General features: G+C 46.4%; 1 protein-coding gene across 2 annotated transcripts in view; it reads left to right on the top strand.

Moving 5' to 3' along the window:
- The window catches only part of RNF144B (ring finger protein 144B), a 209,360-nt gene that overhangs the window by 145,055 nt on the left and 52,643 nt on the right, over positions 1–11,662 (top strand). For both annotated transcript variants that reach the window (XM_045295774.1, XM_004712469.2), the window contains exon 2: positions 2,075–2,275. In XM_045295774.1, the coding sequence (XP_045151709.1) occupies positions 2,111–2,275 (165 nt within the window). In that variant the 5' untranslated portion in view covers positions 2,075–2,110. The remainder of the gene's footprint in view (positions 1–2,074; positions 2,276–11,662) is intronic.

Raw genomic sequence — 11,662 nt, 5'->3', positions numbered from 1 at the left:
AAAACAGGAAGAACTTTAGGAGTTTACTTTTGTTTAATGAGAACAAGAACGCTCCTGATGCAATATGGATATGCCACGTGCTAGGGGAATTTCCTCTTTGGAGAGCAGTTTTAGGTGTGCAGAAAAATAGTGCAGAGAGTGGAGTGCACGCAGGCAGAATTCCCTGGTACTCCTCAGGCCTGCGTACTCGCTCTCTCTTGATCAACCTGTAATACTTGTTACCATTGACAAACCCCTCTGATTTATTAATATTAATCCAAGTCTGGTTTGCATTAGGGTTCTGTGTTGCACAGTCCTATGCATTTCGGCAAATCAGTAATCCGCCCACCATGACAGAGCTATACAGAACAGGTTTATTGCCCTTTCAATAGCCTGAGCTCCACCTCTTCCTCTCTCCTTGAGCAAGCCTCGATCTTTTAGCTCATGGTTGCTGTAGTTTTACCTTTTCCAGACGGCCATCTGTACTGTAGTTTGTAGATTTTTCGGACCTGCTCCTTTTCCTTGTTGTTACTGCTGAGCGGGGTGGCGTCAGTTCTGACTCACGGTGACTCTGTGTACAACGGAACCCAACTCTGCCCAGCCCCGGGCCAGCCTCACAATGGTTATGTTTGAGCCCATTGCTGCAGCCCCAGTGTTAACGCATCTCACAGAGGGGCTTCCGTACTTTTATATTTTTTGCCGAGTCTCCGCATTACCAAGCATGGTGTCTTTTCCCGGGGTATGGTTTCTCCTGATACCGTGTCTAACGTCCACGAGACAGAGTCTTCCCACCCATGAGTCCGAGGACCATTCTGGCTGTACTGCTTCAAACAGCCTTGTCTGTTCTTCTGGCAGACCCCAGTACTTTCAGTCTTCATTGCCAACAAGATAATGGAAATGCATCAGCTCTCCAATGGTTTTTCCTACTTACTGTCTAACTTTCTCATGTGGATGGGGCCATCAAAAATGCCGTGGCATGAGTCAGGTGTCCCTTAGCCTTCAAAGGGACATTCTTGCTCTTCCACACGCTCAGGAGGGCTTTCGGAACAGATTGTCTCACGGCCATACCGTGTCTGATTTCTTCACTGCTGCTTCCGTCAGCACTGACTGTAGACTCCAGCCAATGACATCCTCGGCCACTCCACTCATTTCTCTGTTTATCATGGTGCTGTCTCTTGGTCCACTTGTGAGGATGCTGGCTTTGTGTGCCCTGAACCCTAACCTGTACTGAAGCCTGCCTGCAGTCCTTCACCTTCACCAGCAAGTGCGCCAAGTCCTCCACTCTCGCAGCCAGCCAGGTTGTGTCATCGGCGTACTGCAGGCGGTTAAGGAACCTTCCTCCAGCCCTGATGCTGAGCTTGGTGAAACGATCCCGCTTCGTGTATAATTTGCCCAGCATACATCCTGAATAACTACTGTGAAAGGGTAGAACCCTGATGCTCATCTTTCCTGATTTTCAACTGCATGAAAAGGGCCTGCAGGTGGATACCAATTTTATTCCTGGACAGCGTCAGTGACCTGTAGGGACTTCATAGATGTCTGTCTCTTTCCTCATTTCTTTCCTCTGCCTCTCCCATTTCTTTCTCCCCCTTCCTTCTCTCTCCCCACCTTCGACACAAATCCAGTCGTGAGGCAGCTCCAGCAGAGTGGATCGGGCACTGGCTCAGCCATGGGCAAGCCCAGAAGCACTGACGGAGTGCTAACATCATCTATGAGGTGAAGAAAATCGCCGTACAGTTGTAAAGGATGAAATAACTTACAGGAAGGAAAATACATGCAACCTTCACAGCCACTGCTTAAGCATATTCTTTGGAATAGGTAGAGTCGGTTGTGGAGAGGCAACTGGAGTGGAGTGCTTGCGCATCCCGGTCTTTTGATTCCCATAGCTCACATGGTAGGAATCAGGGCAGCGAGGTCAGCTTTTATTTCAGGATTCCAGGAACACTTTGCTAAGGCAGCGAGCTCTCTAGCCTGAGGTTCTCAGAAATGCACTAACTGTGTGCTTAGAGATCAGTAAGGGAACAGCCTTGCTATGCCAGACCCTAAGCATGCTTATCAGTGGATCTAATAGTTTCTGCTTTGTAACTTCCTTTAGGGGTTGAGAAGACAGAAGACGTGTCCGGGTAGGCCGATGGGCTCAGTCGGTAAGCTCCACTACCTCAACATGACTGCTGAAAATCCAGCGCCCGGAGACCTGGCTCTGGCCCCCCTGGTCACTTGCAAGCTCTGCCTGTGTGAGCAGCCTCTGGACAAGATGACCACTCTTCAGGACTGCCAGTGTCTCTTTTGCACAGCTGTAAGTGTCTCCTGATGCACTCCTATGAGAACATACAAACGAGAGACGTGATGCACATGCAGGCTGCACTTCTGAGGCTTTGCTCACAATCCTCATTTGGGATCTATTTCCAAATGTTACTTGGATGGTCAATCAGATGTTTCCTGGTGTTTAGGCCAAGTGCAGTGTGTGTGTGTGTGTGTGTGTGTGACTTTACTATGAGGTGAATAAGCAGAGTCTTTCTGTTTTGAAGAGTTTAACTTTAGCTGATGAACAAAATAAAGTCTAACATGCCTGAGGTAATGACCATCTATAAGAAGCTCGCCAGGTATTTGTAAATGATGGAGACATCAGGTAGCAGCTTACTGTCTGCACTGAATTTTCCATTATACTTGTGCCTTTCTTACGAAGGACATGGTGCACGAAGTCTATCATCTCTCTTACTCTGTTTTCACAATATGCGGAGTGCTTCTTATTCCACATAATAGAGACAATGTGAGAGCCTCCAGGGGTGGCTTGCCTCTTTGTTCTGGCATCTGGGATCAGCATGCGTGACCTTTATTGCCCAGTTTCCCTGAAGGTTGGTTCCACCACGACCAGCTGCTGTGGCGTCACCACTGCATGTGGCTTAAGATTAGATCTGTGCTCTGCAGGGTTTTCAGGAGCTGGGTTCAGAAGTGGATTGCCAGCCAGTCGACCGCCACACCTTTTTTCTGGGACCAACGTGAACTCCTAACAAACCTCTGGACGGTCATATGGTAGCTGAGCATGTGAACCCAATACCCCAGGTCAACCCCACTGCAGTTGAGTTGATCCCAACTCATAGCAACCCTGTCGGACAGAGCAGAACATCCCCATTAAGTTTCCGAGACTAATCTTTACCGAAGCCGACGGCCACAGCTTTATGGCTGGTGGACCCTAAGGGCTCACCCTTTGGTTGGCAGCCTGTCGCTTTTCATTCTGCCACCAGAGCCAGCGGGACAACCCAGACCCAGAGCCACCGACAGGACAGCCTCGGACTGCCCCACAGCTTTCCAAGGCTGTATTCTTGAGTTCAGACATGCGTCTTTAGGTTACTGTCCGCGTGCCTAACCGTTGCACCATCAGGCACCTAACCCAACAACCAGTAAGAATAAATTACAGCAAGTTCTTGGGGTTAGGCGCGCAGACAGCCCTAAAGGGCTGGCGCAGTTTGAAGCAGGTGGTCAGGACTAGGTCTCGCTAAGAACTGACTGGGGTGCTGATGTGCTTTCCTCCCTCAACGTGTGTGTGTGTGTGTGTGTGTGTGTGTGTGTGTTACCCTGCAGGAAGTGAGGAAATGGCCTGGTTATCGCAGGGCCACGACAGTTCCCTTTATCTCGCTTTGTTTCTGAGTGTTGTGTTTGAAACACTATTATGCTGATGACTTCCACACATGTTTAGGACCCTGTCTCCTGCCCTTGCAATTCCTTGACACATAGGAGTCAGAAGCAACATTTGACCCAAACCAGGTTGGGCATTTTGGACCGAGGGTTACTGATGTTTAAAATCAGAATTTGAAGTATGTTTTGGCTATGAGATTTAATCACCCAGAATTCAAGAGTGTATCGAGTTCATGCACCAGGGTTGACTACACCGATGTGATTAATGTGATCTCAGAGTTGATTCTGACTCATGGCCACCCTGCAGGACAGAATAGAGCTGCCCCCACTGGGTTTCTGGACTGGAAATCTTTGTGGGAGTAGAAACTCTTATCTTTCTCCTGCTGATGCATTAGGCTGCTAACCCCAAGGTTAGCAGTTCTAAACCATTAGCCACTCCAAGGGAGAAAAGACAAGGCTTTCTACGCCTATAAAGAGTTCCTGTCTTGGAAACGCTCAGGGGCAGTTCTACCATGTCCTGTGGGGTCACTGAAGGTCAGAACTGACTTGCTGGGAGGGGACTAATGGAACTGATATCACCAAATTATATGCCTTATAAATGCTGAATTGGCGAATGTTATATGTATTTTTACAAAACTTAAAAAACCAAAAACCATACAACCCATACTGGGTTTTATTTCCTGAGGGGCTAACAATGGCATCTTATTGTTTCAGTAGCTCTTTGTTCCTGCTTAAGAACAGTACTAACTGTGGTAGGTACATTTATAACAATGAAAACTCTTCCTTACCCCACCCGACCCCCCAAAAAGAATAGCTGATGAGGCTGCCTACGTATGACTAAAACCCTCAAGGGATTTCGTTTCTTCCTTTGGAGGTTTAGTTTTGTTTTTGTGTAACATCCCAGTGAGTTGGGCTAATAACATGTTCGATGCTTTGTTCTACATCCTAGTTTGATGTGTGGTGCCTGGGGACACCATAGAGACCAATAATTGTGCCTTGGATGTTTGCTTGCCAAATGTTAAGTTGTTCTGGGTCTCGAACAAGAGGATGAAGGAGAGACAGTGATAGAATTACGATATGGAATGTATGCTTATTGCCTCCCTTGGCATGAGCAGAACTGGATGGTTCCTGGCTACTATTATTGAATATTTGATCAAGGATTCCATAGAAGAATCCTGAATCAAACAGGGAAAGTGCAGCGAATTCCACATTCTCATGGTCTCCATCAAGTTTGGAGGGACCACCTAAAATTATTACCTGGCGCTAATCGTTAAAACTGAAGCCCCCAATTCCCCTGAAGTCTTTTAAACACCAAAAGATCGTTTTACTTAACTAACCAGAAAACGTCTGCCTTGGGCGGCATTATGTTCTTGTAAGAATTATGTACAAATGTGCCTGACACAATTGATGTATTGATTGTGATAAGAGTTGTATGAGCCCCTAATAAAATGATTAAATAAATTATCTGTATGCAATCACACTGATTCTAGGCACTCAAGAGATTGGGTGTTAGGTGCTATTGAGTAGGTTCTGAGTCATGGTGAGTGGCCCGGTGTACAACAGAAAGAAATGCCGCCTGCTTCATAACCATAAGATTTTCAGCAGCTGAATTTTCTGAAGTGGACGACATCTTCCTTCTTCCCTGTCTCTTCTTAGTCCGGAAGATCTGCTGAAACCTGTCCGCTTTGGTCGACCCTGCTGGTATTTGAAATACCAATGGCATAGATTCCAGTGTCATCGCAACACACAAGCCACCACAGTATGACAAACTGACAGACAAGTGGTGGAAAAGATTAGATGGGACTATAATAGATTTGAAAACCTAAAATAAATGCATGTTTAGAAGCATAGTATTAACCTAAACTAGCACAATTGTAAGTAGAACATTTGAACAAACCCTTAATAGAAGAGATTGAAGAGGTCATTATAAACAAAACAAACCACCCTTAAAGCTCCTCTCAATAAAAGAGCCTTGGCTCATATAACTCTACTGGAGAATATTACCAAACATTCAGAGAAGAGCTGATCCAAATTCTACTCAAACTGCCGCATACTATAGAAGATGATGGAATACTCCCAAATTCATTCTGAGAAGCAAACCTAATCCTGATGCTAAGGCACCACTAAAAGAAGACAAGTATAGATCAATATCCCTCATGGATATAGATGCAAGATTTTAAACAAATTACTAGCCAATAGATTATAACAATATATATTAAAAATACATCATGATTGAGTGGATTCATATACAAAGTATGGAAAGATGGTTCAACATTAGAAAATCAATCAACTTAATCTACTACATAAACATAGCAAAGGTAAAGACCCACAAGATCAGATCGATGGATGCAGAAGAGGAATTTGATAAAATCCAGCACCCTATCTGATTAAACACATTCTGCAAAACAGGAAGGGAGGAGAAATTCCTTAACAAAATTTAGGGCATAGATAGAAAACCAATAGCCAACCTTCTTCCCAACACAGAGACACTGAGAGCATTCCTCTTGATAAGGATGCCGCTTACTACCTTTCTTATTTGGCACTGTACGAGAAGCCCTAGCCAGAGCAACAAGGGGGAAAAAAAAGAAAAGGCATCCATATTGGTAAAAAAAAATGAATCCCTATTTGCAGATGATATGATTCTATACATAGAACATTCCAGAGACTCTATAAGAAAGCAGTATGGCAGGTCCAAGATCCACACACAAAATCAGTTGGATTTCTTCACACTCAACAAAAGAATGCTAAAAAGGAAGCCAGGAAACAATCCCATTTATAATAGCCACCCCGAAAAAGATGAAGTATTTAAAACTAAATCTAACCAGAGACACAAAAGTCTGTCTATATATACAAGACTAAGAAACACTGCTCTAAGAAACCAAGAGGTCTAGCTATGGGGAAGAACATGCCACGGTCATAAACAGGAAAGATTCAGCATGGCGAAAATTTTAATACCTACCCAAAGCAATCTGGATGTCATGTCACCCCAATCTAGAGTCCATCAACATTCTCTAAAGAGATAGAAAAACGAATCACCCATTGAAAACGAATCACTAACAGGAAAGAGTCTCTGCATAAGCAAGGCACTACTCAAGACGAACCAAGCACGAGGCTTCCTCGTTCCATCTGCACAAGCTGCTATACAGCCATGGTAGTCAAAGCAGCCTGGTCCTGGTACAACCACGGATACCTAGACCAATGGAACAGAACCGAGAGCCCAGAAGTATGCCCATAAACGTATGGACAGCTGACCAACAGCCAAATCATGGGGCGTGAGAGAGATAGTCTCTCCAACAAACGGTGCTGGCAAAACGGTATCCAGCTGCAGAAAATGGTAAGACTTAATGGTCTCTTAGAGACTGGCAGGACTCAGGAGACCATGGCCCTTAGACACCCTTCAAACCTGGGACGGAACCAATGGCCGGAGCTCAGCCTTCCACCAAAACATTGACGGTCGTCTCATTGAGCAGTAACCCCCACGCTTTTCAGAGCGACCCAAAGGGAGCGTCTGCTGAACTACAAAGTGCAGAGGGGAGAAGGGGACAGGAAGGCGGGTGGCTAGAAACAGAGAGCCAAGGACGAAGGTGGAGGGAGTACTGCTCCATGGAGGGGGTTGTCATGACTCCAATGTGTATAAATTGGTGACTGGAAAATGAATTTGCTCTGTAAACTCTCACCCAACCCTACCCCCCCCCCCCCATACACACATTCAAAGGTTAGATAGGAACCTGAGGGGACTGAGATGTTATCTTAATGGGGGAGGAATAATTTAGGACAGGAGTACGAGTAGGATTGCACAACTCAAAGAATGGAGTCAGTGTCGCTAAAGGGAACATGCAGGAACTTATTCTTTAGCAATAAGGGGGAAGAGTTAATACAATGAGACCATTCTGCCATTTGGGCATATACTTCCTCATTGTAAGGGAGTGTGTAGAAGCAGAAAGTTATATGACTGGGTACTTTTTGGGTATCTCTCCAATTTTAGAAGTCTTTGTATCTATAATCATTAACCTTCTCTGGCTTCCTGTTAGCCCTTTCCCGATTCTCTGTAAGCTGAGATGTGTGTGCCATTACAACAGGGTCTGCAAATTTGCAATAGAAACCCGACGCCACCGAGATATTGCTTGTCTTTTGTTCTTTTCTTTTAAACAACCTTTTGAGATCTAATTTCTCCCCAGCTCTTCAGTTCTAATTCACGTTAACAATATCAAATGTACTTTGGGTTTTCAAGGTTAAATAGAAATTTGCCATACACTCTGCTGTGCTGTCCACTACTGAGTTCCAGATTGTAGTGAGTAGATAATATCTCCCAATGTTTGCTTAGGAAAGGCATTTTGTCCGTACCATATGCAAAATTGTTTTGCTAAGATTTGTTTTTCCCCCAGAGAACTGTCCAGATAATGGAGCTACCCCTTTACCTGGTGCTCTACTGCTCTGTTTTTGAAATCTTCCTTCCTTCCTTCTCTCAAAAGTATCACTGGCCGTTTGACCGTTATTTTCAGCATCACCATGGTCAAATTCCAGCTTCACCCCAGCTCAGTTGTGTCCTTGCCGAATGATCTGATCACTTGAAGCTTCTGATTCCTCACTTGTGTAATGTAGGTGTTTGGACCTGCCACAGTGCTCCAAGAGGCTGGTGCAGTGCCTTCTGGGAGTGAGCAATGGCTAAACAGCGAATGTCTGACTTACGATTGAGCGCTAGTCCGTTTGTTCCCTATCTTTAGGGAGACCTGGCCTTTCAGTGAAGAAGTCCTAGTGGCACAGTGGGGGCCATACAGCTACTAACTGTAAGGCTGGCGATTCGAGTCCTACCAGCCACTCTGGCAGAGAAAGAAGACTTGGCAGTCTGTCTCTGTGATGATTTACAGCCACAAACACTCAGTTCTTCCCACAGTGAGTGTGTTGCGTGAGGCAAGTGCTCTGTAGTTGTTGGAAATCATGGGGTTTTGTGTTCTCTCTTGGAAGAAAAGGATCCACATTTATGTGTTCGAGGCTCTGCGGAATCCTGTGCTTCCAAGGAGAGCAGGGAGGCTTCCTGACGAAGCGTTTCCATGTGGCTGGGCCACCTCTGCTCCTGGAATATGTATTCACTTCCTCACCCTCGGGGCTCCGGAGAATGCCAATTTCAACCATTTCATGCAGGCAAGTGCTCGATTGAAGTGATCCCGAGAAAAGGAATGTGATGGGCAATTGCTTCAACCCATCCATCCCTAGGGTTTCTTGTCAAAGGATGCTTGAGGATAGTCGCCGCTACACGTTTTGCTCATCTCTGATCTACGGAAAGAAACATGGTGTAATGCAAGCAAAGTTTCAGCCGCAGGACAACACTACATCTGGCGGCCGCCAAACCCAACCAGCCCCTGTCGAGTCCACTCCGATTCATGGCAGCCCCAGCTGCGTCAGGGTTCAACTGTGCGCCACAGGGTTGTCAAGCAGATAGCAAAGTCTTCCGAGCTGTTTCTGGACGGCTTCAAAGGGCCAGACTTGCCGTTCGTAGCAGTTAAGGGTTTAGCTGTTTGTACCACCGAGCAACTCAGTGGTTCCCCTCACGTGACTGAGCTCACTTAGCGTCTTGTGGAGCCAACGGGCTTGATAGTAGAGTTACAGAGAGCAAGTTGGGGGATCCCGTGTTCTATCCCAGGGGTTGGCAAACTTTTGAGATGGAAGAGCCAATCCTATCCCTTACAACCATTGAGAAAATTGTTCAAGAGCCATAAATGTATTTTTACAAATGACATCACCCTGATCCGAATAACAGCCTTTCACTTGTTTCCATGGTACTTCAGAGAGCCGTGTACGTGTACTGAAAGAGTTGCATCTGGCCTGAGAGCTGCACTTTGGCGTCTGTTTTACTCTATAGGTCCACTATCTAGGGCAGCAAAGCAAGAAGTCTCTCTCTCTCTTTCTCTTGTGGATTGAATTAACCCAAATACAAAAACTCAAGCTTTCCTCTTTTTTTTTTTTTTTGCAACAAACACCCTTTGGGATAACAATACACAATACTAATTTGCGGGGGCGGGGGGAGTCGCAGACATTAGTGGCCGTATCAGAAGAGTGACATTGTGTGGGTTTGCCCCTGGCACACAGCATCTGCCTCTCTGACTTACTTTGGAAGCTATTTCTGCCAGCCGCGACTGAAGGGCTCATGAAGACGCAGCTGTTGCTTGTTTTTATAACCTAGATACTTTCACCTGAAAAGTCAGTCTGTTGGGCACAGCCTATTTACCTTTCAGATTAAAGGCAGGATGTGCTGAGCAAAAAGAAAACAAAGTCTGACCAGATTCTTGCCTTTTTCCATTACGTTTGGTTGGCTCTCAGGAGTTAGAACTCCTTTTACTATTCATTTCTCCGAGCCAAACGGGTTTTCCAATGTTTTAAAAGTGAGAGGAAATATAAAACTTTTCGACCAAGCCCTTTTTTCCCTTCAGGGCCTGTTGGGTGACCTTTAAGAAAAGCCCACATCAGGCCTGGGAGACACTGACAGTTTGGTAAGATTTGCAGAGGGTGTGCATAAGCTAAGCATGTGCACAGCGGTTTGGTCAATTTTACACCAAGCAGATTACCTCCTGTGGGGCGCCCCTGTATTCAGACTGATGGCTTGCTTTCGGAGAGGCAAAATGAATCTGAATGCATGCTGTCAAGTGGATGCCAACACGGGACCACCCTGGAGGACTGAGTCGAATTGCCCCATAGGGTTTCCAAGCAGTCGTCTTCCTGGGAGCAGCCCGTCGTCTTGTTCTCCCATGGAGTGGCTGGCACTTTAACCCCCGTGCCACCAGGGCGGCCTGTATTTTCCTTCTCCTGCCTCCAGTGCTCCCTCGAAGTGCAGCAGTGCAGTTCACACAGATAAGGAGACGGGCTTTGGCCATTTGATGGGGGATGACTTTGGGCAAATTCCTTAGCTTTGCCTAGCCTTAGATTCCTTAGCTGGAAGATGGCAGAAGGAAGAGGCTAATACCCATCTAAGGGCTGTGCTGTTGTCACCCACCATCTCAGCTCATGGCAGTGTAATGACAGTAGCATGGATGCTGCCCAGCCCTGGGTCATCTTCCGGACTGGTTGCTCCATGGAGGATTCACTTGTTGAGGTTTGGAAACAGGTTGCCCAGGCTTCCTTCCTAGTCTGGAGGCTCCACTTGAATTGGTGCGGCATCACAGCGACCCACGGTCCTCCACTGCCAGATGGGTGGTGGCCGGCCATGGTGCACATTGGCTGAGAAGTGAACCCCGGTTTTCTAGCTGGAAAGCGAGGAGTCAACCACGGCACCATCCCTGCTGTTCTGATGCTGCTAGCTGCTGTCGAGCTGGCCCTGTCTCAGGGCCCCAGATGTTCCAGAAGAGAACTGTTTGCTAGGATTTTCTCGAAGGAAGCGCTTGTGGAAGCAGACCGCCAGGCTTTGATCTTTGGCGCAGTTTCTGGGTGAATTTGCACCAACTTCTCAGTAATTGATTGAAAACCATTTGCCTTACCCAGACTCCTCCTGGAGGACGGCCAATGAAAATCCTAGTAAAGCCTTTAGCATTGTGCCAAGCCCCTGGTAAGTTAGCGTCATGATCATGCTTGCCATCCTTACGTTCCGTGGCGTCTATTGAGCTGAAAATACTTTAGAGAAAGGAAATTCGGTGAAGATTTGGGTGCTCTTCCCACTTGCCTTTCGCAAAAGAATAGTTATACAGGTGAATGTTTCCTCACTCGCTCTCTGGGACTTCACAAGCTAATCCTCAGGGAAGGGGAGCCATTTCTCTGGTGGGTTTGCCCAGCAGGCAGTACAGTTGGATGCTTCAGCTGAAGATTTAGAAAAGTAGGGAAAAACCAATCCAACTTTAAAGTTAAATCCTAATTGCTGTTGAGCCCTTCCTGCCTCCAGCGTTGGACTGGGTTTCATGGGGCGTCCCAGGCCTTTCTTCTGAGGCACCAGCCTTAGGGTTGGTAGTTGAGCGGTAACTACTCAGGGATGTCTTGACGGTAAATGGATGAATACATTTCTGATGGATATAAATGATGGAGATGGAAAAGACTCAAGCCAGAGACTCCGGTACTCCCCCGC

The sequence above is a fragment of the Echinops telfairi genome, unplaced genomic scaffold (genome assembly GCF_000313985.2).
Source record: "Echinops telfairi isolate 266 unplaced genomic scaffold, ASM31398v2 ScPeMD7_5868;HRSCAF=6743_0, whole genome shotgun sequence".
NCBI lineage: Eukaryota > Metazoa > Chordata > Mammalia > Afrosoricida > Tenrecidae > Echinops > Echinops telfairi.
Note: the sequence above shows the minus strand (reverse complement) of the source record. Positions and strands in the feature narration are given on the sequence as shown.